Source organism: Orcinus orca, chromosome 2, assembly GCF_937001465.1.
Source record: "Orcinus orca chromosome 2, mOrcOrc1.1, whole genome shotgun sequence".
NCBI classification, from domain to species: Eukaryota; Metazoa; Chordata; class Mammalia; order Artiodactyla; family Delphinidae; genus Orcinus; species Orcinus orca.
In genome coordinates, this window is record NC_064560.1 from 113,252,028 (window position 1) to 113,279,384 (window position 27,357).

Genomic DNA, 27,357 nt, shown 5'->3' on the forward strand with positions numbered 1-27,357 from the left:
CGCCGGAAGGCCGGCCGGCGCGTTCTGGTCACGCGGGCCACGCAGGGGGCGTGCGGGGCTTGACTCGCTTTCCATGCCGGGCGCCCGGCAACCGGGCGCCCCCTGCGGGATGCCGGGCCTTCAAATTCCGCGCAGCAGGACGCTAGCGCTCCCTGCCGCCTGCCGCGGTTCTTACCCGCCGCTCGGAGCGAGCCCAGGCTGGGCGTTGGCGGGTCTGCAAGGGGGTGGAACTGAGAACTAGGGGCACTTGGATGGCCAAGAACAGGTGAAAAACAGCCCGTCTAAAAGGAGGTCCGGAAAAGGAGCCGCAGATCCGGGGGTCCCATGGGAGGCTCCTTGGTGCAGGCAGGTAAACTAGAATTAATCCAAGTCACATTAAAAGCTCCAAAAATGTGATGTGGCGCACTTATGGAGATAATTTAAGTTGTAAATTTCCTTTCAGAATAATTCCTTGTTGTCCTGATTTTTTCCATTAAAAAAAAAAAAATCAGGAGATGAGAAAGAAGAAACAAAAAATCATCCGGAGAGGTTTCCAGGAGAAGATCTCTGAGACGACCCTGAAGGAACTCGCCCCTAAGTTAGCAGCCTAGCCTTTCACGGAGCATGAAGGCGGCTGCAGAACCACGGGAATAATAATTAAATCAGTATCTGTGTGTCAGGCACTGTACTGGAATCTTCTCGACATTTTTGCAAGGTATGTTATTTAGGCTCAGAGATGCTCTAGGCACATAGCCAGTAAGCGGCGGAGATATAATCAGAAGCCCGGTCTGTCTGGCAATCAGGCAGCACTGTTCTTTCTGCACCCTGCTCTTAGCAACTGCGATTAAGTCAAGAGTGCAAGCTCAGTTATCTAAAAATAGTTATTTTAAAACAATTATTTTAAAACTGTTTGAAGTTTAAGCTATGAGTTAGCATTAAAAACGAAAACATCTTAATGTTTTCTAAACGGCCAGACCCAGCTCTGTTTCAGCCCCATTTTATTTCTAGTCGTGGGCTTTGCATTCAAACTGACGTGAGTTCAGAGCCCACCCCTGACATACTTTATTAGCTGATTGACTTCGAGGAAACTACTTAACCTTCATGACTCTCAGTTTATATATCTGTAAAATGGGGACAAACCTGGCTCGGCAGGGAGTTGGAAAAAATGTTAGAATGTATGCAAAGCATGTAGCAGTCTGCCTTGCCTGTAGTAGGCATTCAATAAATAGTAATTATTATTTGCAAAGATTTGTTTTATATAAGGCAGATCATAAATATAACTTCTCACCCAGTCACTGACAAGGGTTCTTACTGTGTAACTCGAGCTGTAGCTGGAGACGTTTGTTGATTACTTCAGAGAAAATTCAACATTTTCCGTGGTTTGTATTGAATAGAATCAAAGAAGCCTTTTAATGCTCCTTCTGCAGAATCTCTAAAGCTTCTTTTGTCAGAAGGTTCTAAGAAAAGCCTCAATTTGTTAATTAAAGATAAATTGTTTTTTCTAGGATACAAGCAGGAGAAAAAGGAAAGAAATCTTATAGGAATATATCATGGCCCACAAATTAAAATTAAAATGTGTAGCCCTTGGGAATTCCCTGGCGGTCCAGTAGTTAGGGCTCCGTGACTCCACTGCTGGGGGCCCGGGTTCCATCCCTGGTGGGGCAAGTAAGATGCTGCAAGCACGCCCCGGGGCGGAGGGGGCCAGGGGGAGTGTAGCCCATGCCTAGTAATGACCTAGTAATGACCTTAAACTTAGAGCCCTGCTTTGCCAATGTCATTTCTTTTCAAAATGCAGTTTTGTAATAGCCTAGGCATTATTCTCGGAATGGGGCATGGTAAATTTAAAATAAAACACAAGTCCCTTACTTCACGTTTCTTACAATTTAGTGCCTGTAAGTAACTCTAACGCACTCTGTCATGATCTGGTGCCAAAGACCGATGATTAATTCTGACTAATGGGCTCTGAGAAATCTTACCAAAGGTGAGGATATTTATTTGAACATAGAAATAGACAAACCAACTGTAAAGACATTTTGGGGGCAACTAGAGAAACTTACAGACCAGATATGAAATGATATTAAAGGGAGTACTGTTGATTTTTTCAGGTGTGATAATGGTATTATGGTTGTGGTTTTTTTTAAAAAACACATTTTTAAAGAGATTATATGTGGAAATAATTTTAAAATATCATGATATTTGGGATTTACCTGAAAATACTTCAGTTTTTCAGTAGAAAATGAAGCAAATTTAGCAAAATACTAATTATTCAATCTAGGTGACAGATATGTGGGATTTTGTTATATTATTAAATGTGTGTGAAAATGTTCAGAATAAAATGTTTTAAAAAGTTATAAATTGTATATAGCGTTAAAAAACAGAATTCAACTGAGTCAGTTTGAAGATCTAACTGGCTTCATTCAATGATTCATGAACTAGCAGGGTGCTCCAAGGGGTAGTACAAACAGAAAGCTTTTATAAAGGCAGCAGGGTGGGGCAAGAAGTAGTAGCAAAAGAAAATGCTCGTTTCAAGCCAGACTGTCTTCTTTTGGGGGCCAGGATGGGGTGGGAGGAGGGGGTGGGTGGGAAGGAAACAGAGGGGTCTTTATCATGCAGATTACCTCGCTACTGTTGATCAGGAAAATTTAGACTGGCTGTTTTAAAGCTCACAATGAGAACTAGACCCTGAAAGCCATACTTTCCCTCTTTTGGTTAATGCCCAGGTTTACTGAGCTTGTGTTTAGTCTTTCCCAGAATGACTAACTAGCAGGCACAGTTCTCACCCTTCAAATCTTGGCAGTGCCCCAAAGGAACCCACTCAGGATACTCACCAGCATTACCCTCTGTGGCTGCTCCAAAGCCCAAAATCCCTTGGGGGAGCTTCTCCTCCCCACCCCAATTGTCAGAAACTTCCAGAACCTTCTCTAGCTGCTGCAACCCGGGCTTGCAGGAGCATGGAACCACAGCTACTTGGTTCCCATGTTAGGAATTCAAACTTAGATTTTAATCAGCCCAGCTCAGGCTTTATAAGAAAAATAGAATATCCTTTCATTAAATATTTTGTGTTGGAATTCTTTCTGCCCACCCTTCAGTGGCTGCCTAGTTACCAGGTTTAGCAAATATGGATTTGCTAAATTTCAGATGGTCTGGGAGTGTACTATTGATACATTGTTTAATGCTGTAATGTGGCTCAGAAAGGAGTTTGAGCTTAATGTAAAGCTGTTCACACTTCCCAGGTATAATACTTAGAAGCTGAAGTGTTTTCTCACCGATTACGAACACAGCTTTTGGAAATTTCCCAGAGCCATCCTCTAATCACACTGAAGTTGAGTCAAAGAAATCCTTGATCTGACTTCATCATTTATTGATTTATTTCAATGAGAGAAGAAACATGGTTTTTGTCCTCAGGAGGCTTCCGAAGTTCTGTTGCAAAGTTACAGTTTAAAAAGACATTTTCAAATAAAAACTCAGCCTCTAACCAAAGTGTGGGTACTAAATTTCTTGGCTGACCACTAGAAACTTTCTCTAGGAAAAAACAAGGAGCATACAGCTAGAATCTGAGTTTAGGGGTTCAGGCCTAGGGATGGCAAAGGCCTAATGGCTGCCTTTTCCTGTAAAATCAATAATGGACAGAACATGAATGAAAATATTCAGAATTCTAATAAAGTTTCTAGGTATTTTCCCTACTACTCAAAAGCAAGAGTCAGGTTGTTAGAATAATTTTAACTGAATTATATTTTATACCTATAAATAAGACAGGCCTTTTCCTTAACTGTTCCCCAATAGTGAGGTTTTGCTTAATAACAGTACTGGCTCCCGTCAGAAATAGAAAACTTTCCAAGTGCTTGACATTTATGACTTCATATAGTTCACGCACCATGTCCTGACTGTACCTATACTTCCTTTGAAGCTCGTCTCCTGCGTTTAACTCACACTGCATGATTTGTTGGAGGTCTCCGCTCCCAGCTGCCCTATCAGTGCCATGTCTGTCTCCTTCACGAACGCTCCTGCACCCTGTATGGCACGTTGAGAGTGAAGAAAGGCTCAGTAAGATGCTTACCAGGTACTGTTAGGTGAGAAAAACAAGAGCTACACAGTACCATGCTTTTGGTTTTAAAAAGTTATCTATACATGTGTAAGGGACTGGAAAGTTAAATACCCACATGTTTTCTTCATGTTTATCTACATTTTCTAGCATTATTACTCTTTTAATAAAGGAAAATAAAAACATATATAACCTATCTCCTTAAAAAATACTCACAATTACAAAAGGAAAACTAGTAGCTATACAGTGGAGAAGATGGACAAGATCATAAACAAGTGATCAAAATTAACATCACCAATAATGTGCAGATGTCACGTGCCTCCAGCTGTGATCTGAGGACATGACAGCACATACATATGCTCCACTGGTGATGCGTAACCTGAACCTATCATGATGCACATCAGACAAACACAAATTAGGAACCAACTGTTCTATAAAATACTTAGTCTGTACGCTTCAAAAGTGTCAAGGTCAAGAAAGACTGAGGAACTGTTTCAGATTAAAAAAGGCAAAGAGGCTAAAGAGACTTGACAACTAAGTGCAGTATATGATCCTAAACTGGATCTTGTAATGGGAAAACAATTACTATTGGAACAATGGATGAAATTCATCGTCAATAGATTAAAATGTTGTATCAATGTTAAATTTCTTGAATTTGATAACTGCACTGTGGTCTTATAAGAAAATAACCTCATTTATAAGAAAATGTACACTAAAGTATTAAAGGGATAAAGGGGCATGATGTGTAAAATCTACTTTTAAATAGTTCAGAAAAATACTGTGGTGGGGAGGAGGGAGGAGGGAGAGAGAGAAAGGAGACAAATGTAGGAAAATGTGAAAAATTGGAGAATCTGGGTTAAGAGTATATAAGAGTTCTTTGTATTATTCTTTTAACTTTTCTGTAAGTATGAAATCTTAGCTTATTAGGCACAAGTTTTTTTATTTATAGGAAATAACACACACAGAGTGTGAAGTTGCAAATTATTATGCACGTTCACATTTAAGTTAATCCTTAAGCAGGTATGTAAAATAATTTTTAAATATCTTCTAAGTTAGAAAATCCTTGTTTCTGAAATAAGTTTTTATATAAAGTCAAATCCTTGTGACTTAAGGATGGTTTTACAGTCTTAAGTGATTCTAGAAAGTGCTCTTGTTTCACTGTGGTCGCTTCCAGTCCATTTTCTTGCAGAGCCAGCAAGGCGGCCTATAAAAGACAAACAATAGGAAATAATAAATATGCTTCATTGTTATTTTATAATATATGGTAATACTTTAAAATCTGAACACAAAAATCTCAGTCTCACTTCATAGAATTTCAATATTCATGATACTAGAAACATTAAGCTAAAAAGTTAAAGTGATTAAAATTCCTCTCAGTAGACCATCTTCTCTTCTACATTAAATTCTAGCCTTAAATGGGTGGGGGGCTGGGGGGAAAGCAGACTGCAGAATAATATAGACACTGTGAGTGCATATATTTTAAAGATGAGATCAACTATACTCCGGTATAAAATAAAAATTTTTTAAATCAACTATACACCAATAAAAAAAAAGTTAAGTTACAAAAAGAGAGACTATATTCCTGACCTCAGAGTAGGAGTTTTTAAACAGGAAACAGCACTGATCATAAAGGAACAGATCAACACATACTCGATGACCCACCAATTCTCTTTGTATACGAAATAGACATACACACACACGTATACCAATAGACGCGTACAAGATTGTTCATAGCAGCATAATTCATAATAGCAAAAAAGTTGTAACACAAATGTTCAAAGATAAAATGCGTATATAAATGCAGCACATTCATATATTAGAATATTATAAGCAATGGAAATGAACAAACTACTGCTACACACAAAACAACGGATGAACTTCACAGACATAATCTTGAGTTAAAGAAGCAGACAGAAGAGCATACCGTATGGTTCCATCTATATAAAGTGCAAAAGCAGGCAAAACTAATCCCCCCAGTGCTGGAAGTCAGGAGAGTGGTTCTCTTTTGGGATAGAGTGGGAAGGCCCATGGGAAGCTTCTGGAGAGGTGGTTATACAAGTGTGTTCACTTTATGTTAATTCAGTGCACCATATCCTCTGATCTGTGCATTTTTCTGAATGTTATATTTAACACAAGTTTATAGAAAGGAAAAACCCAACAGTGGCTGCCTTTTTTGGCAGCCAACATAAAGTCTAAATGCCTTAAAGTGACCTACAAGAACCTGTGTGATCTGGCCACTGTCCACTCCACCTCTTCAATAATGTCATTGCTCACCTCCAGTTGCTGCACATTTTATTCCTTCTGCCTCAAACACTCCGCTTCTCTCCCTTAGCCTAAGTAACTCCCTAACCATCCTACCAGTTTCAATGTACACACACCCTCTCTCAGATAGCCTTCTCTGATGCCCCCAGGTCTGGACTGGTGTCCTCCTAGGTACTCCCACAGCACCCTGAACTTCCCTGACTCACTACATGTTTTAATTCAGTATTACCTCTCTGCACCTCCCCCACTGCCCCATCAACCTGTATGCTCTGAAGAGAAGGTAAGGGACCACAGTGGTCTTTTTCACCTCACATGGTGCCTCCCTTTCAGTAAATACTGCCAAGTGAATGAAGTTCTGAATAAATGTTTTAAACTACAGGTTTTCTTCATTAATTAACTTACTTCTTTGCAGAGGTTTCCAAGATCAGCTCCAGAGAAAAAACAGGTATCTGCTGCTACATTTTCCAAGGAAATATCAGGCCCCATTGGCATGTTTTTTGTACAGACTTTCAGAATAGAAAGCCTGCCCTGGAACAAAATGAAAAATAGTATGTTTATAACCTTACAACATTTATGTCTGACACAATGCTGTATTAAAACATTTCAAGTTAGAGTTTTCTATCATATTACAGAGAAAGTATATATATTTCAGAAACAATAAGAAAGAATCACTTCTTCTCAAGAAGAAAGTAACTGTGACATCATGATACATTTTAATATTTTTATAATTAATTTAAAAAACAGCCAACCATAGATATAATCTTTAAGAGACTTGATGAATCTCTCTTTTGGGTACAAACAGTCCCATCAGACATGGTTCAAAAGCAAATACATAAATTATCAGACACAATTTAAAAATAAAATAGATATAATTTTTTTTCCATCCCTTCAAAATCTGATAAAAGCCTAAGGAAGGAAAAACATTCATTTTCTGTGTCTTTCACCACTCACTGCCAGTGGCTCTGGACGTGAAGGGCAACGGATTTACTGATTCTTTGGCTGTGGATACATTGTATAATCTCTGTAACCTCAGATTTCTCCACTGAAAAATAAGAATGATGACCCAGATAACCTCCAAAACCCTTTTAATACTTTAGGATTCCTCCATTCTAGTTGCAAAATAATGTTGAGTAGACTCGATAAACTCAGTATTTTGAGTCTTCCACAAAAAGGAAATCACTACCTTGCTTTTAGGCTTATGTTTCTCTGAAAACAGGGCCAGAGAACCCAGCAAAAGCAGATGAAAATGATGATTTATGACGGGCCCAGATAAGGAAAAACGCGGAATTCAATATAGGACATATACCATGTACACCTACACCCAGTAAGGGATTCAATTCTGCCGTCCTCTTAGAGCTCACTGATGTGTTGTTAGAAATGCACACAGAGTAAATGTGCACAGTGATTACCTTTTCATCTGGAGGTGGAATATAAATAATCTTGTCTAATCTTCCAGGCCGTAACAAGGCATCATCTAACACATCAGGTCTATTTGTTGCTGCAACAATCATGACATTGCTATTAAAAACTTCCTGAAACTCTAGCTGAGGGAAAACATACAACACAAAGTAATGTCAGTAAGTTGTTAATTATTAAATGTATTTTTTTAAAATTACAAATCAGAAGGTCCATTTGTTTCTAAATAGGGGGATATTTTTTTCTTGGGACTAGAATGCTTACATTTCCTTCCCAGACCACCTTCTCAGTATCAAGGTACCCCAGAAACAAATTATTATCAAAGAGCTACTCTGTGTACACAGTGAAGGGAGTGATCCATCCTGATGGGGCATCTCTCAGTGTGAGAACTGATGAAAAGCTTTACACCACAGCAGAGAACATCTATCTGCTGACCTAAATGCACCTGAGCCCCAGTGAATGATTACAACTTAAATGGACGACTTGAAAAGACAGAAGCATCTGACTAACACGTGTATAGCTATGAAAAGTCTTGGCTCTCATGTTCTTGAAGAAGGAGATTGATTCTACCTCTTTCTTTCCACAGGCAGAAATATGACAATTAACATAAGCTGCATTGATATAAATCCTGAAGATAAGAAATAGCTAAGAGCAACCAGAACAAGGCCTTACACATGCTAAGCATTCAAAATTGTTGAACTTAATTATCAAAGCAGTTCTCCAGTGATGTGATCTCTCAAAGCAATGAGTTCCCTATATCTGCAGGTATTTTAGCAGAGGCTGGGTAAACACCTGGCAGAGGCTATAGAAGGAAATCCTGCATGATGAGGAGATTTGATTAGAAAACCTGATGGGTCCCGTCAAATTCTAGTGGCATATGTTCCTAAGGAGCTGTAAGACTCTCTTTCCATGGAACAATTTAAAAAATGGGAAACAAGTAAGAACAAGAAAAAAATAAAAGAAGGAAAATTATCTGTCAGGAATTACTTAAGGATACCAAACTCTATCTGGAGAAGGCTCAAAAGAGAGGAAGAGGATTTCCAAGGTCACTTTAACTTTGTTATAACCAAGGAAACCCATTCCTTAAGAAAACTGAAAATTTTCAATTACTGATCATTATTTCCAATGATCAGTAACCCAAACGTGGGTTATGTTTCATTTCACATAAACAATTTTAGAAAGGGATGAACACTAGTTTTTCAGGGTATAAAAATAAGAAGAAACTCCCTTCTCCACTAGCAATATGTAGTTATGTTTCTAATCTTAGGAAAAAATTCACATTCATATATATCTAAGATACTTTATTATAAAATTTGCCTCACCTTTCCCAGGTAAATCACTATTTTACGAGCTCTGTAAAAGTCCTAAGAGTCACACTGAAATTATATAATTCTCTGAGATGCATCCAGCATAGGGAAAGCTAGGGCAGATGCATTCTACTTAATGCTGGCCTGGATTTTTGGTGTATTCTGGCTAATAAATACCTCTTCGTTTTTTTCCAGCTCCTTGTATTTACCATGTTGATCTGATTTACTTCCTCTTCTCTCTATAGTCTTCAATCCAACACCATCTAATTCATTTAGGAGAACAGAAAGAACACGTTCTTGAACATTACATCCTGTTCTGCTGATTGATCGAGAGCCCAAGATTGAATCAATTTCATCCAAAAACACAATTGCTGGAGTATTTGCTCTTGCTTGTCGAAATACCTTTTGTTCGAAAAACGGAAATATTTAAAAGCTATACATCATGCCTTATTCATATGAATGTATGTTTTCTGCATTACTCTGTATTTATAATTTTTTAAATATAAAAAGAAGAGAAAGATTCTAATGTCTAAGAACTAGGGAATGAATAAATAAGGAATAACAGTATTATATGGGGGTTAAAATCATATTTTCAAAGAATATTTAATATTATTGAATTTTAAAAGTGATCATATTAAGTTAAAAAATCACAGATATATATTACCATCCACCCATTCCCTGCCCAAGGAAACTGAAAAGCAAAGGAAATTCACCAAAATGTTAACGGTAGGTAGAAGAATTATGGAGGATTTCTTATTTACACTTTTCTATATTTTCTAAATTTTCTATACACAATCAGGTATAACTTTCCTAATAGGAAAAAAAGCCAGTTATATTTTTAAAAATAAGGTTTATCCTTAAGGCATGAAACAAAAATTCAAAAGTAAACTTAACTGCATGAGGGAAAATAAAAAAACAAACCTGAGACAAGATTTTTTCTGAATCGCCAACAAAAGGTGAAAAGAGATCAGCTCCGCTCACTGAAACAAAAGAGCAGTGACAGCTCGTGGCCAGGGCCCTCACCAGGGTGGTTTTGGCACACCCAGGGGGACCATACAGGAGAACTCCCTTTGGCTCTGTCAGGCCCATCCTAACAAATTCCCGAGGGAATTTCAGAGGCCATTCAATGCTCTAAAAGTACACAAAAAGAGACAGGACACGAAAAGAGAGAGTTGTTTTAGTATAATGATGAACATCAAAAAATTCAGTAAATTCACGCGTTCCACAACCCTCAGGTACCTGCTATGAGCTGGAAATGTGGTCCGATCTCCACACAGCAGCCTTATGACCTAAGTGAGGTCACATCACTTCCTGCTTAAAATCTTTCCATGACTTCTCATCAGAATTAGAATAAAATCCAAATCCAAACTCCTAACTTACCACTGCTTACAAGGCCTCACGTAACCCATCGCCCAAACACTCCAGTTTGTTCCCATCTCATGGCCTTTACCTGCTAGTCTCTCTCTGCCTGAACACTCCCTTAAGATCTTTGTGTGCTATCCCTCATCATACATGTCTCCACTCATATGTCACTTCCTTGGAGAGGTCTTCCCTAACCACTGTAGTTAAAGCAGATCCTCCTCCTCCTAGGCAGTCTAGCTACTACCCATCTTCTACTTTTGGAGCACTTATTCATTTGCTGTCTGAAACTACTATTTTTCCATGTTGAGTTAGTCATTCTGCTCCTGCTAGAATGTAAGCAAAGTTCACCTCTAAATCCCCATCACCTAGAGTGACACCTTCACAAAGTAGGCACTCATAATAGTAAGTAAACCCTCACTACCTCTGAGGTAGATGGTTCTGTTATCATCATAACTTCACAGATGCAGAAACTCGGGCTAAAAAAGTGAAGTAACCCGCCCAGATCTTATCTTACTGCTAGCAAGGCAGCAGAACTAAGACTAAACCCAGACAGTGTAGATCAAGAGCACAAGCTCTTAACTACTGATATATTGCCTCTACAGAAAAGGATAGACAAGACCCCTGTACCTAGAAACTCCTATTTTAGTTGGGGAGACAGGCTTGTAAACTAACAAGCAGACCAGAGAAGGGCATTCCACAGACAAGGAACAATATATACAGAGACACATGAAAGCATCCAATTCATCTCCCAACAGTAAGCAGGAACAGAGGGGAGGATGAGGGAGGCAAGACGCGATAGAGCTGAAGTGGAAGTAGGATTCAGATCACATTGGGCCTTGACAGTTTTAGTCAACAGTGAGGAAGCAGTATAGAGAATGGATAGAAGGAAATGAAACTAGAGGGAGGGAGACCACTTAGCAGTCTCTTGCAAGGATTCAGACTACAAAAATAATAAGGCTTGATGTGTCACAGGCAGCAGAGGTGGGGTGGGAGGGATGTATATGAAACATAAAATGTAACTGTATTATACGCAGGGGAAATCCAGAGGGGAAGTTGCGTTATGTATGACATGACTCCATGCATTCAGAAGACAGGTTTCTGAGTGAGGGGATGGGGTGACTGGCTGCATTCACTGAGGGAGGGAATCCAGGTGTAGAGGTAGAACTGATTAGCTGAACTTTGGACATGCTGAGTTTGAGATCCCTGGAAGTTATCCAGTAGGCAGGCATTTAAGTAGTTCTAATGATCAAAAGAACTATCTGCGCTGGATATAAAGATTTCTGAGTTAGCATTTTTCAGGGGACAGCTGAGGCCTGGGACATTAAGGAGATCAAAGGCTCACTCAGAAAATGCAAAAAGAAAACTCTCAGGAGCTTGGAGAACTAACATTTAAGGTAGGGGAGACGAGTGCTCAGAAAGGCAGGAAAGCTTAATATTCAGAGCTAAAGAAACAGTGTTTCTAACAGGAAGGTGTTACTCATCTCCCGCATGTATTTTGTGAAGATTAAATGAGACAAAGCATGTAAAAAATTAGGGGGACTTCCCTGATGGTGCAGTGGATAGGAGTCTGCCTGCCAATGCAGGGGACACAGGTTCCATCCCTGGTCAGGGAAGATCCCACATGCTGCAGAGCAACTAGGCCCATGAGCCACAACTACTGAGCCTGCACTCTAGAGCCCGCAAGCCACTACTACTGAGCCCGTGTGCCACAACTGCTGAGGCCCACATGCCTGAAGCCCGTGCACCACAACGAGAGGCCACCGCAGTGAGACGCCTGCACACCGCAATGAAGAGTGGCCCCCACTCACTGCAACGAGAGAAACCCCAAGTGCAGCAACGAAGTCGCAACGCAGCCAAAAATAAATAAATAAATAAAAAATTAGGGCATATTATAAACGTGCTTATGCATGGACACAAGGATTCCAGGGTTCACTGTAGATGTAGCTTCCAGTTAAGACAAATAAATTATAATTGATACTTATAAATCAGTCTTGTGTGTGTGCAATTAGAGAAACCTACTTCCTTATGGCAGGATCACCCAAAGGGGTACTGGCAAAATCAACTGCTGAACCTGCAATGCAGGTAAGAAGGGCTGAATAGCTGTGTCCCTCAACAGCCACTGTGAGAACCAGTATCAAGTAGCCACCCAGGCCATACTGTTTATTATAATTTTGTGTTTTTACCAGTCCCAGGGCAAACTCAGGCCTATGAACAAAGAATCTGTATTTGTATAGCCCATGAACTAATAAGAATCGTTTTTACATTTCCAAATGCTCAATAAATAAATAAATAATTCAGGGCTTCCCTGGTGGTGCGGTGGTTGAGAATCTGCCTGCCAATGCAGGGGACACGGGTTCGAGCCCTGGTCTGGGAAGATCCCACATGCCACTGAGCAACTGGGCCCGTGAGCCATAACTACTGAGCCTGCGCGTCTGGAGCCTGTGCTCTGAGACAAGAGAGGCCGCGACAGTAAGAGGCCCGCGCACCGCAATGAAGAGTGGCCCCCGCTCGCCGCAACTAGAGAAAGTCCTCGCACAGAAACGAAGACCCAACACAGCCAAAAATAAATAAATAAAATTTTAAAAAAAAATTCAAAAGAATACTATTTTGTGACGTGAAAATTATATGACTTCAGTGTCCATAAATAAAGTTCCATCAGAACACAGATACTCATTACATACTGTCTACGACTGTTTTTGTGCTACAATGGCAGGGTTGAGTGGTTGCAACAGAGACCACAAAGCCTAAAATATTTACTCTCTGGCCCTCTACAGAAAAGAGTTTACTGACCCCGGTCTAAATTATAAACTCTTTAGAGCAAAAAGCAAACAAAAAGAGGGTGAGGCAGGAAAGTATGAAAAATAATATTTGATGCCTATAGAATCCGGTTAAATAAGGATTGAAAATCGACCATTAGATCTAGATGTTGGGATCGCATTAGTGATGACGGCAAGAAGTTTCAGTGCAGCTTGTTTTCACCATAAAGCATTACACTTAGACTGTCATATTCTACTGGCTTAAGCAGATTCTCTATCTCACCTGTTTTAACTTCAGTTTTACATCTTCAAGGCCACCAATCTGCTCCCAGCCAACAGGCTTGATGTCCATCAGTCCAATGACACTTCGAAATGATGAGGGCTGGATCTTTTTAAAAGCTTCAAGGAAGTCTGTTTCATCAATCATTGGATTGTCCTGGTTCTGAAGAAATCCACCCCAAAAAGCAAAATCAAACCAAAAATCAGGTGGGCCTTTTTTGTGGTACACAAACACAATTACTTTTTAATTGTAAATCCTCTTTTGAATTTATACATCTATTTTGTTATCACTATAAAGAAATTTGTAACACATGGTATAAAAAAATTAAATGTCTCCCCCTCAACTCCACCAATATTCATCCCCAGAGAATGTCAACAGTTTCCTGTGTATTCTTCCAGTATGTTTTATGACATATGTATATGCTTTCAAAAAGATACACAAATGTGACTATACCATACATATTAATTTGTACTTTTTCATTTATCTTAGAAATCTTTTCATGTCAACTAATACAGCTCTATCTCATTCTTTTTGACAACTGCATATTGTATGAGTATTTTAACAACATCCTTCTGTTGAACGTAGGTTGTTTCCAGTCTTTTGTTATTAAAAACAAAGCAGCAACTGAAAGTCCTTGTGCACACGCTCAAGTGTTTTATATAATAATTTCCTCAAAGTAGAATTATTGTGCTTAAGAGTATGTACACTTACAATTTTCACAGCTACTACTAAACTGTCCTCAAAGCTGCACCAATATATGAAGCTGTTCTCCCCACACCTCTCCAACAATGGACATTACCAAACCTTAAATTTCGGCCAGTATGAGAGAGGAAATGGTGCTCACTATTGTGTTAATTAAATTTCTTTAATCAAGAGTGAGGTAGAGGAAAATAATGGAATTAGAAAATCAATTTTGCAAGCATCACAGTAAAGGCTGTTTAGGGCAAGAATCAATGGATGCTAATCTAGGGGAGGGAAAGTTTGATGAGGAACAGTGTGTCTGCATTGTCTCAGAGCGTTTCCTCACAGATTTCTTATTAGTTGCAAAGGGAAAAATAGCAGCTATACAGTAAATAAACTGGACAAAACCTTGACTGATTGATCACATCAGTCACCATTAGGGACATCACCAATGAGGGGCAGGTGGACGTACTGTGCCTTCACATGTGACATCATAAGAAGGACACTATCACTTATGTAGTGTCCCCAATGGGCATGCATAACCTGAATCTGACTATGAAGAAACAGACAAACCCAAACTGACAGAAGTTCTATAAAATCACTGACCTGCATCCTTGAAAAATGTCAATGTCAAATGCCGCACACACACCAAAAAAGTGCTAAGGAAGCGTTCAAGATAAAAAGAAACAAAAAACTAAACACAGTACATTATCCTGGACTAGATCCTGTACTGGAGGAAAAGAATGCTACAAAAATGGATACAGTTAGCAAAATTAGAATAGGAACTATAAATCTGACAACGTTTTGATCAATGTTAAATTTCCTGAATATAATGAGATTATACATACTTTTTCATAGGAAATGGACATTAAAATATTAAGGGATAATGGGTTAAGATGCATGCAACCCCTTCTCAAATGATTCAGAAAAAAACAATGGGTATACCTAGGCAGTTGACCCTTGAACAACATGGGAGTTAATCCTCGTTTAAGTAGAGGTGGCCCCCCATATCTGCCGTTCCCCACGTCTGTGTGGATTCAACCAACCCCAGACCGTGCAGTACTTATATTATTTACTATTGAAAAATATCCACGTATTAAGTGGACTGGTGCAGTTCAAACCTGTGTTGTTCAAAGGTCAGCTGTACAGAGAGAAGAAGAGAAAGGAGAGAATGATAAAGCTAATTGGGCAAAATGTTAAAAACTGGTGAATTTGGATAAAGGATTTAGCAGGAGTTCTCTATCTCAGAACTCTCCCTGAAGTTTTAATTATTTCAAAATAATAAGTTTTTAAAAAAGAAAAAGAATCAAAATATTAATTTTTAAAGGAAGTTGAGGATTTTTCATGTGTATAAGCCATTTGTAATCCTTTTACTGTCAACTACCAGTTCATATCTTGCTACCCATTTTCTCTTGGATTGTTGGTCTTTTCTTATTGCTTTGTGAGAGTTCTTTCTACACCAAGGAAATTGGGCTTTTGTCATGGGCTGAAAGTATTTTTCCCAGTCTGTCTCGTGTCTTGCCTTTGCTTATAGTATTGTTCGTTTGTTTTGCTTTTGAACTTGTCATCTTTCTTTTTTTTTTAAATAGTATTGTTTTGCCATTCTAAAATGGTCAAATCAGTAAATCATTTCCTTTCTGGCTATTAAAAACATATTTCTATTTGTAATATCTGTATTATATTTAAGTATTTGCCCTCTTACATCAAATTCTGAACATTCAGTTATCCCAAAATTCCCACTTTCAATAACAAACTATTTTATCCCATTTATGAAAGATTAAATAAGTGAATATGTATACGTGGAGCTTTTCTGAACAGTTTTCCTAAAAAATGTCAATAATTATAATCTCTGGGAGGTGAGATTTCAGACAATTTTTACTTTCTTTATAATTTTTATCTTGTTTAATTTCTCACAAATAACACTATTAAATAGTTTTTTTGAAATAGCGCTATTTTTTTTAACTAGTTAGCAGTATTAGATATTGGGTAACTGAATACTAACTAATTTATAAGTAACACCAACTGACACTTGAAAATCCCATTTACACTTGCAGATTACTCGTGTGTACACTATTCACTTGATTTTCATAATCCTTTCAGGCAGATAAAAATCCTTTCCCCTCTATGTCTATATGTGTGTGTGTTAAACTGTCTTTCTAACCCTTTAATAGGCATACTTGACAAAAAGATGAACAAACTGTGATGTGCCCTTGTCTGCCCTGGCACAGATAGAAGCAGCAGCAGCCCCTCAGCTGCCTGGGGAGGGAAAGAAGAAAAAGATGGAGCCAGTACCTTCCCAGAAGCCTCTGTCCCTTCTTCCTTTTTGCCTTTCTTCCACTTCCCCTGGTTGTTTATGAACTGAGCCATCACCTGTGGTAACTATGCCTGGGCAGGCCCCTCCTGAAGTAGCAGTGGGCTCCACCCTAGGACGGCTGCAGCTGGATGGTCCACCTAAGCCAACGTGCTTAAGGTCAAACCTGGAACTTCAAAGCAGAGGGAATTCTAAATGTAAACCTCCTTTCCCACACCGTGGTGTTCTTGTCCTCCCCTCAAGAGGCATATATCCTCAAATCTTCACACATGGGACTTGTCATTAAATCTTCAAGCAGCTTTGGTCCTAAACTGAAAAGATGAGGACTTACAAGTTCACATAACTCCTTCCCCACCTTTGGTGTAAGAGTAAAAATAAAGGAAAAGAACATGAGTAAGGATATAAATGACCTAGGTAAAAAGGTTTTCAAAATTTAGGATGATAAATCATCCTTTTATAGCTTAAACAAACTCGAATTAGGTTTTAAAAAATTATAAGGTCAAAGAACAATTTTAAGGTTACAAGAGAATCCTCAGCATGCTGAAAATAATTTTTTTCGGAAGGGGTTTAGGGATTCAGGTTGACATTACATAAAAGTGAACAGATTTTCCAATCTATAGTGTTGAAAACTACTATATTTAAGATAATATCCTAACTATTTTTAAGAAAAGCAGTCATGAATTAAGGATTTGAATGTCAAAGATGAATTTAAATAAAATCCTAAGCACCTAATCGTCTCCTGAGTTAGAAAAGCTTATTTTCCCTTCAAGATGCTTATTAACAACAAAGGGAAAAAATAGTATCTTGACAATGGAGAAATCTCAGAGATACCACCTTATCCAAGAAATCAAAGTTAATTTCACCAGTAATAGGACAAAGATATATCATTTGCTACCTAATAGATGCAATGAGAAGAACACAGTATCATTTCTGTGATATTTCTGCCAAAAATGCAAAACCTGAATCAAATCATGAGAAAACATCAGTCAAACCCAAACTTAGGAATATTCTATAGAATAACTGAACTGTACTTTTAAAAAATTAAAGTCGTGAAAGAAAGACTGAAGAATGTTTCTAGATTAAAGATTAAGCAGCTATGACAGCCAAATGCAAGGTGTAATCCTGGATTAAAAAATATATTTTTTTTTCCTTTTAAAATTTTTGCTACAAAGGAAATGAGTGGGACAAATGGTGAGATTTGGTTAAGGTCTATATAGATTAGGAAGAAGTATCATGTCAGTGTTAATTTCCTCATCTTGATGATTGTACTGTGGTTTTAAAGTCCTTGTTTTTAGGAAATATACACTTAAATTTTCAATGCTAAAGGGGCATCATGGCTGCATTTGAGAGTATGAGTATATATATATACACACACACACACATAAACATTCATACACATGAAGAGAGTATCATAAAGCAAAAGTGATAAAATGTTACATTTGACGAATCTGTGTGAAGGATATACAAAAATTCTTTGTACTATTTTTGCAACTTTTCTCTAAGTCTGAAATAGATTCAAAATAAAACAAAAATTAAAAAGATATAGGTTTACTTCTTCTGGGGCCACACTGTCTTTTTCCTGACTGCTCTGGGCTTCAGCACTAAAGAGTTACTATGGGAGTGGGGGAAAACGCTCTGGGCAAACCTGAAGAACTCAGCTCTCTGTCCCTACTTTCAGTCATATACTATTTCTATGGAGTTCAGTTGTAAAAATATATGTAAGAGGACTTCCCTGGTGGTGCAGTGGTTAAGAATGTGCCTGCCAATGCAGGGGACACGGATTCGAGCCCTGGTCTGGGAAGATCCCACATGCTGCGGAGCAACTAAGCCCGTGTGCCACAACTACTGAGTCTGCATGCCACAATTACTGAGCCCGTGACCCACGACTACTGAAGCCTGCACACCTGGAGCCCATGCTCTGAAACAAGAGAAGCCACCACAGTGAGAACTCCGTGCGCCGCAACGAAGAGTAGCCCCTGCTCACCGCAACTAGAGAAAGCTCGCACGCAGCAACAAAGACCCAACGCAGCCAAAAATAAATAAATAAATTTATTTTTTAAAAAAATATGTAAGAAACAGCTGTTGAAGGTATCAAAAGTTTGAAGAAAATGTACTTACCACTTTTTTTAATCTCCAAATTAACTTGTTACGTTAATAAAAGGGTTCACATAGAAGGTCATAAATCAATCCTTCTTACCTTCTCACTATGAAGCAGAGCGTGCATGGCAGCCTCCCTACAGAGTGCGGTCAGGTCTGCACCAACATAGCCAACAGTCATTTCTGCAAGGAGGCTCAAATCGACTTGACTGGAGATGGGCATCTTCGAGGTAATCACTTGTAGAATCGCCTTTCTTTGTCTAAGTGTGGGAGTTCCAATGACAATCTATGTGCAAAGCAAGGAAAGAAAAAGTTTACAGCTTAAAACATTGTTTTTTTAATCCTCACAAACATGTATAATAATTTAGCGAACAAATTTGGAACTATTACTGTGTACTCTTAAGCATACCTTAGATTCTGAATACATGAAAATCCTTATCTTCCAGAGGAGTAACACTGGCTAGAAAGTTGCATAGTTAAAATTACATATGTCATTTAATAAGTTTTTGTTATTTTTCAATTTTTTTTTTGCTGTACGCGGGCCTCTCCCGTTGCGGAGCACAGGCTCCGGACGCGCAGGCTCAGCGGCCATGGCTCACGGGCCCAGCCGCTCTGCGGCATGTGGGATCTTCCCGGACCAGGGCACGCACCCGCGTCCCCTGCATCGGCAGGCGGACTCTCAACCACTGCGCCACCAGGGAAGCCCAGTTTTTGGTATTTTTGAGAACCTACCACGTTCTAGGAGCCAGTAAACTAGATAGTCTATGTCCCTGCTCTTATGGAGCTTATTCAGGACAGGTACTACATGGTGTGAAGAAGAAATCCACTCAAGTTCTAAACAGATTATGCTAAAGTGGGCAATTATCACCTGTCTCTTTAGAAACCTACCACAAAGTTCAAACATCATTTAAATAATCACTATTCAAACTATTTAGTAGAAATCAAGAATCAATTTAGGACTGAAGTTTATAAAATAGGACAGCTTTGAATATTCAACCTTCCTGGCAACTCAGGGAGCAATTGTGGGATAGGAGGCTGGCGTTCGAACAAGGAATGAATAAATCTAGAAGAGTTAAATGTCTGCTCTGATCTAGTCCTTCCCTGCCTTCCCCCTTATTTCAATACATTTGTTTCTTGAGGCTATCCTACTTTAAATTCTCCTTCCAGATTCGTAAGAGTTTAATATGCTTGTAGCAGTCCTAGTTCCCTTAAAAACTAACACTACTGATTATAGTACTCCTCATTCTCAGGACCTGCACAACTCATCCCTAACGGCCCCCTTGCTTCTCAGAACAATTTGACTCTGGAGGGGGAAAGGGTCCTGGCTCGCAGATCATTTGTGGACCAGAGAACGGGTTCTCTGCTTTACAGAGCCCCACTCCAGCTTCACTGACTTCCAAACCTAAGTGGCAAACGCCTCGGGGCAGCCAACCAGGGCCAGAAGAGGCCGGGGTTCCAGGGGGCAATGAGCTAGCTGGCTGAGCCTATTTACCTCTCGGTCGAATCTCCCAGGTCTACGCAGCGCTGGGTCTAGTGCGTCCGGCCGGTTGGTGGCTCCCACAACCACCACCTCCCGGCCCCCACTGATGCCGTCTAGCAGCGTCAACACCTGGGCCACCACGCGGCTCTCGGGGGCTTGGTGTGGGCCGCCCCGCCGGGGACACAGGGCGTCCACCTCGTCCAGGAAGAGAAGGGTGGGCCTGCGGCTGGCCAGCTCCTGCGCGCGCTGGAAGACCCGCCGCACGTTCTCCTCGGTCTCCCCGGGCCGGGAGCCCTGCAGCGTGGGCGCACTCACGGCCAGCAGCTCCGCGCCCGCCTTTCGGGCCACGGCCCGCACTAGCTGGGTCTTGCCCACTCCGGGGGGGCCAGCCAGGAGCACCCCGCGTGGCACTTCTAGCCCCAGCGAGGCCAAGGCGCGGGGGTAGCTGAGCGGCAAGTCGAGGAGCTCCCGCAGCGAGTCGGCCGCCTCGGAAAGGCCCCCCAGGGGCACCTCGGGCTGCGGCTCCTCTTCCGACGGAGGTAGCCCGCTCAGACTGATGTGGGTGCGAGGGGTGACCAGCCCAGCCGGATTCGGGTTGGGTGCCCCGCTGACGATGTGCAGGGCGGCCACCGGGCCGGGAGCGCCCGGAGGAGCGGCCACCACGTGGCCCAGAGACACCGGACGGTTCCTCAGCAGCTCCTGCGCCGCCTCCAGCACCGCGGCTGGATTTGGGGCACCAGACACGCCCGCCAGCTCCCGCAACACCGGCCACACGGCGAGGAGCCGAAGGGGCGGGCAGGGCACTAACCGGAGTCGGCTCAGGTTCAGACTCCCCCGGGACCCCGGCGCCCCCACTGCCGCCCCCGGGCTCGCGCACTGCGGATCCAGTTGCACAAAGCCGTCCGCTCCATCCCGCCGCGGCCAGGCGGTGCAGAGGCAGGAGCCGCCGTCAGGCAGCGAGATCTTCACCGCCGAGCCCAGGTGCGCGCCTAAGGCGCGGAGGGCCGCCGGGCCCAGGCGACAGCGCTGGGTGCCCCGGTCCCTAGCGTCTACGGGTAGCAGCTTTAAGAGCGGCCCTTCTGGAAAGGGACCTGAGTCCGGAGCCATTACTCACGGAAGACGCAAGGCCCAGGAAAGTGGGGTAAGAATTCCACCCGGGCCAGAAAGACCGGTACACAGAGCTCCTCTGCCGGAACCACGTGATGCGCATGCGCCTGGGATCAGTTGCCGTTCCCTTACAGGAGGCAGAAAGGACCAATCGGAAAGTTAGACGAAGTTAAACGCTCGGACCCTTGGGGCTAGTTTGCTGTGGTGCTGGGTTTGATGAACTCCAGTCGTCCTTTCCATAGCTTTACGAACAAGGCCTTAGTCACGGGTGTCTGGGAGGCAGCGTAAGCTACCTTTACTAGGTCATTAAGCATGTACCTTGGTGGTTTGGGGAGTCGCCACATAGCACTCTCTTTCCCTGGCTCCCGGACTCGAGCATCACCACCTGCGCTTTTGGAGCCTAGAGATTTTGCTGTTTTGTGAAAAAACCTCGACAGTCCTCAGGGGCACAGTATTTTGCTTTTTTTTTTTTTTTTTTTTTTTTTTGCGGTACGCGGGCCCCTCACCGTTGCGGCCTCTCCCGCTGCGGAGCAACAGGCTCCGGACGCGCAGGCTCAGCGGCCACGGCCCACGGGCGCAGCCGCTCCGCGGCATGTGGGATCCTCCCGGACTGGGGCAGGAACCCGCGTCCCCTGCATCGGCAGGCGGACTCCCAACCACTGCGCCACCAGGGAAGCCCAGGGGCACAGTATTTTGGAGTGCTCTGGTGCTAATGTCTTAGGTGACTTGGAGTGGATGAGAAATACAGCCTTGGCACCTTCGATAACCTGGGTTCCAACCTGTTTGTAAAGTCCATGCATGTCCTTCGTATACAAAAGCATCAGCCGAGCAAAAGAGAATCACAGTGTAGCATTTTAAATCCCTTGAAGAAGGGAAAGAAGGAAAACCAGGCCATCTGACGTAGTTGTGGCACACCAGTACATTCTGTTCATATTCCTGACTTCTCCTTTCAATGTTCTTTGACAACAACTTAATCATAACCTCTTCTGTTCATGTGATTAAGTCCTTATTGTCTATCTGGGGCACAACAGTACTAAGTCCTGTATTAGAGGCAATGCCTGTCTACATTATTAAGACCTCCACCTAATATTCTCTTTCCACCTCTCCTCTCCCCTCCCCACCGGGAATTACTCTTTCCTCCTATCCTTTTAAATTCTGCTCATCAAAAAGAGCTATAGGGCTTCCCTGGTGGCCCAGGGGTTGAGAGTCCGCCTGCCCGGTCCGGGAAGATCCCACATGCCGCGAAGCGGCTGGGCCCGTGAGCCATGGCTGCTGAGCCTGCGCGTCCGGAGCCTGTTCTCCGCAACAGGAGAGGCCACAACAGTGAGAGGCCCGCGTACGGCGGAAAAAAAAAAAAAAGAGCTACAGATACTCAAAGTCAAGATAATATGCCTTGTTTTTTATCCTACTCACATCTTTCTACCTCTGTTTTTCCCACTTTCACTGAAAACCAAATTTATGTGATTACAAAATTGAGATTGCAGATGGAATGCTTAAGTCACTGGGGTTTGAGTGCTTTTTCTTCCTACTTATGCAAATAATCAGCTGCAGACTCTATAGTGATCTCTTCTCAATGGAAAGTACTGTCAGATCTGGGATCTTATGACCAATGCCCATTCCTGGCCTCACTCTATCCAAACCTCAGGGAAGACACTGTGACTAACTTCTGGAGTCCACAGTCACTTATCAGACCTCTGCTGTATGTTTCCAACTACTGTGGTGGAACAACGTAAAAGGAACAAGAAAATAGCATACTAGGAGGAGGTCCTGAAATGGGTAAATCACCCATTACATCCTGTTTGCTTCTTTCTCTTAATCGTATTGCTTTCTATTCTCTTTGGAGAACAAAGACTCTAAACTCAGACTTTTCAAGAACAGCTTTGTATTTTCTGAAATAAAAAGCCAATTTTTTTTTTTTGCAGCAAAACGGATGGACCTAGAGATTATCATACTAAATCAGAGAGAGAGAAAGATAAATATCATAGGATATCTCTTTTACGTGGAATCTAAAAAAAGGGTACAAATGAACTTATTTACAAAACAGAAATAGAGTCCCAGTTGGAGAAAACAAACTTATGGTTACCAAAGGTGAAGGGGGGGGAATAAATTAGGAGATTGTGATTAGCATATACACACTACTATATATAAAAGAGATATCTAATAAGGACCTACTGTACAGCACACGGAACCCTACTCAATATTCTGTAATAACCTATATGGGAAAAGAATCGAAAAAAGAATGGATATGTGTGTATGCACAACTGATTCACTTTGCTGTACACCTGAAACTAACACAACATTGTAAATCAACTGTAGTTCAATAAATTTTTTTAAAAGCCAATGTTTTTACCTCTGAAGATGTGAACAAAATGCCCATTAAATTATTCAATTATGATACCTCTACCTCACAGAGGTTCTTTTATTCTGGTTCCAAGAAGCTTTGGGGATCCAAAAAAGGGAAAGAAGACAGGACATAACTGTCCTAAATATGCAAAGGGCTGTCATATTAAAGAGTTGGCAGATTTATGTAATCTATAATGCAGAACTGGCTAGGAAGTGAAAGTTTAATGGAGTGAACACAAGAGTCTGCCTCCTCATGTGGTCACGTGCAAGAAGTAGGAGACAGCCAAGGGGCATAACCAAAGCCAACATAGGGAAGCAAATAAAGTTAAATCACTCTTAGAATTTTCTGAATTTGGTTTAAAACAGATGTATAGGCTGCAATGTTAGGGATATGATATGAAGGGAACCACGTGTTGCTTTGGGTTGGTCTGAAAGGTTGACTTTATACAAGGTCAAGCTAGAATTCTCTGACCTTGTAGGACCCATATACCCAGAAAATAGTCACTTCTCTCTATCCCTAAAAGGTTGAATTCTCACCTTAGGTTGCAAACAAAAGCAAACAGAAATCCTGTTCGTGGAACTTCAGCTATTATCCACACATTCTCAGCAGAACTATAACTGGCTTTTCTAGTCAGCCAGTGAAATCCACTGTGTCCCTTTAGGTCAGACCATTTGAAACACTATTATTTCAACTACCTTAATAGCCACATTATCATACCATTCAATCACATAGTTTTCTTCTTGTGGGAAACCACTCAGGAGTTGTGTGGTCCTTTTTCTTGTTTTTAATATGACCCAAAATTTGATGATTCTACGAACTGGAGAGTACCAATTAAAGCACCAAAGGTTTGAACCACTAGAGGGAGTCCAGAACCAAATAAGCCCTAAGGCTGTAAAATTTGAGTTTGAAGTGTTCTCACCTGTGGTTCTAGGTTTTTTTCCCAAGATTCACACCCAGGTGTATGAAACAATCTGTTGACTATATAGTTACTTATTTTCACATAATTTCTACATGCCTCGGGCCATGTATAACTCACTTCTCACATTGTTCACATTATCCTCGTTACTGAATACTTCATTTGTCCTTTGAAATGAAGGTCACTGTTTCCCTCCCACGTCCAAAAGATGTGTGGGAGCGGTCATGAATGCTTAGGCATTTTTCAAAGTTTTCTTTGGGAAACTTCTTTCCATGTTTCTCTGCTACTCCCAGACCCTCAAACTTTTCTGACTTCAAGCAGACTCAATGTTTCATTGCCATGAAACAGTGTCTGACCTGCTTTGGTGCCACTGGGATGGATTCTAGGCAAACATACCACCTCCAGATGGAATTCATCAATTTTTCCTTTGGCTTTCCTCAGCATGTAACCTGCACCCCTTTTATTTTTATTATTTATTTATTTATTTATTTTGCAGTACGCGGGCCTCTCACTGCTGTGGCCTCTCCCGTTGCGGAGCACAGGCTCCAGATGCGCAGACTCAGTGGCCATGGCTCACGGGCCCAGCTGCTCCGCGGCATGTGGGATCCTCCTGGACCGGGGCACGAACCCGCGACCCCTGCATCGGCAGGCGGACTCTCAACCACTGCGCCACCAGGGAAGCCCTGCACCCCCTTTTAGTACATGGCTTCATTATGCCTTGAATGAGCTAGTTGTTTTCCTCCCTGTCTTCCCTCTACTCCCTTCTTATTTTAAGAGTTGACACTGTGTTATCTTTAATCTTTCATTCTACCTTTTCTCAACAGGGCCTAACTACTTGCTGTATGATCTTTAGCAATCCATTTAACCTTTCTGAGCCTGATTCTTGTAATCTATAAAATGGATTATTATGAGGATTAAGTGAGATAATATTGTTTTTTAAATTGAAGTATAGTTGATTTAGAATATTCGTTTCAGGTGTACAACATAGTGATTCAATATTTTTATTGATTATACTCCATGAGATTCTATTGTCTTAATTGTAATGATTATTGTCCACCTTATAAGGACGTTATGAGATAATGTATAAAAATTTCTTTTGAAAAGTAGAAAACTCTATTGGTATGTAATATAAGGCTCTACTAAACAGTAATAGCTATATGTAGAGGGTGCCAGCCACAGTTCTAAGTGCTTTGCATGTGTGATCTCATTTAATCCTCCCAATAACCTTGGGAGGTTGGGATTATTATTTCTAATTTACAGATGAAGGAACTGAGGCACAGAAAGGCTAAGTAACTTCCCCAAGGTCACACAGTTAGTAAGTGGCAGAGCTAGGATTCAAAACTAGCTCTGTGGTTCCCACTCTGAACCATTACAGTATGCTATGCTACAATCAAATTTCAGTTTACCAGCTAGGTTCACTTGTTACTTATTAGTTATGTGACCTTAGGCAAAGCTTAAAATTCTAAACCTAATTTTCATCATTTGTAAAATTGATAAAAGTAATTCCTATCTCACAGATTTACTCAACAAATATCTATTAAACTCCTCCTGTTTGCTATATGCTGGGCATATTGCAATATCACGTTGATTATATTCACATAAAACACTTGGCATACTGCCAGGCACATGGTAAGTGGCCAATGTTAATTATTGTTTTAATTAATAACAATAAGCCAGTAACTTCTCTGACACATGTTTCCTATTACTCAGCTAGAGATTATGTTCTGATCATCACCATATTGTCATTTCTACTGTTCCCTTAATTCTATTTGAAATATTTTTGTGGCACTGTTCTGTAGGATATTGCCTTGCTATCATAGCAAAAACAAACAAAACAAAATAGCAATTCAAGTGTCTCTCAGGGCTAAACAGAGAAAGTGCTTTAAATGGCTACTTTCTGATACATAGCTAAGGCTGGGTGAGGCATGCAAAATATGCTTACTACCAAGGAACATGAAGTATTGGGTTGGCCAAAAAGTTCGTTCTGTAACATCTTACAGAAAAACTCGCACAAACTTTTTGGCCAACCCAATATATTTGATGAATATGAAGCTGTGAGGATCATCAAATATAATGCTTTCAGGAAATGTACAATAAGGTCATCTTGGGAAAGAAAATAGCCCCACATTTCATCTCCAGTGACATATAAAGAGCCCAGCAACACTTCTGGTAATCCAGACAGGAAGGGATGGCCTGCTATGCTCTACTGTGCTCTCCTGCACTGTACTTTGGTGCTCTGAGGGTCCATCCTGTGCTTGCCTTACCCACATACTGTGAGAGTCAGCAGTATTTGCTAGATTGCATAAGAGATTTTACCTCCCTAGATGGCTGATAATCAAATGAAATGATATATAGGAAATCACTTTGAAATATTACACACACACACAAACACACATGCAAATAGTGAAGAGTTATATACAAGAGTGTTGTAGTCACATCCAGAGAATACCTGATGCAGGAAGCAGATGTGGAAAGTATTATCTTCCCCATTTCTGAACTTGCTCTCAGCATCTTTTTCTTAATGTGGCCACACTTGCCTTCCTGTCTTGACTAGTTCCCCTTCTCCCCATTTCAGTTCCTATTTTTTTAAATAAATTTATTTTATTTATTTATTTTTGGCTGCGCTGTGTCTTCGTTGCTGCTCGCAGGCTTTCTCTAGTTGTGGTGAGAGGGGGCTACTCTTCGTTGAGGTGCACGTGCTTCTCATTGCGGTGGCTTTTCTTGTTGCCGAGCGTGGACTCTAGGTGTGCGGGCTTCAGTAGTTGTGGCGCATGGGCTTTGTTGCTCCACGGCATGTGGGATCTTCCCAGACCAGGGATCAAACCTGTGTGCCTTGCATTGGCAGGTGGATTCTTAACCACTGCGCCACCAGGGAAGTCCCCCAGTTCCTATGAATAAGAATAACAATAGCGAACGTGTAGTGAGTGGTGCTTTACGTATATTATTTAATCATCATAACAACTCTGTGAGTTATGTACTAGTATTATTCCTGTTACATTCAAGAAAGCTGAGATCCA

The 27,357-nt window shown here is 41.1% G+C and overlaps 2 protein-coding genes across 3 annotated transcripts in view; both read right to left on the reverse strand.

Moving 5' to 3' along the window:
- Positions 1-3,329: 3,329 nt before the first annotated feature.
- SPATA5L1 (spermatogenesis associated 5 like 1) lies at positions 3,330-21,172 on the reverse strand. 2 transcript variants are annotated; one of them, XM_004281267.3, is made up of 8 exons: positions 19,986-21,172; positions 18,594-18,779; positions 13,408-13,566; positions 9,928-10,137; positions 9,184-9,408; positions 7,693-7,827; positions 6,686-6,811; positions 3,330-5,225 (listed from the first exon to the last, which is right to left on the reverse strand). In XM_004281267.3, the coding sequence occupies exons 1-8, from the start codon at positions 21,078-21,080 to the stop codon at positions 5,058-5,060; spliced, it is 2,304 nt and encodes a 767-aa protein (XP_004281315.1). In that variant the 5' UTR covers positions 21,081-21,172; the 3' UTR covers positions 3,330-5,057. The 2 variants fall into 2 exon arrangements, 1 of the variants encoding a protein (XP_004281315.1); XR_004477748.2 differs by lacking the exon at positions 3,330-5,225 and having other exon boundaries at positions 9,216-9,408; positions 19,986-21,151.
- Positions 21,173-22,726: 1,554 nt separating this feature from the next.
- SLC28A2 (solute carrier family 28 member 2) overlaps positions 22,727-27,357 on the reverse strand; it is a 221,766-nt gene continuing 217,135 nt past the window's right edge. Inside the window, exon 30 of the mRNA XM_049706058.1 lies at positions 22,727-27,228. The gene's annotated coding sequence lies outside the window, so the exon portion shown is untranslated. The remainder of the gene's footprint in view (positions 27,229-27,357) is intronic.

Coding starts and splice junctions, on each gene's coding strand:
- SPATA5L1 (XM_004281267.3), bottom strand. CDS start 21,080: ATGGCTCCGGACTCAGGTCCCTTTCCAGAAGGGCCGCTCTTAAAGCTG. Junction 9,409..9,927: donor CAGAAAAAATCTTGTCTCAG/GTTTGTTTTTTT, acceptor TTCGAACAAAAG/GTATTTCGACAAGCAAGAGC. Junction 7,828..9,183: donor AGCTGGAAAAAAACGAAGAG/GTATTTATTAGC, acceptor GTTTTCCCTCAG/CTAGAGTTTCAGGAAGTTTT.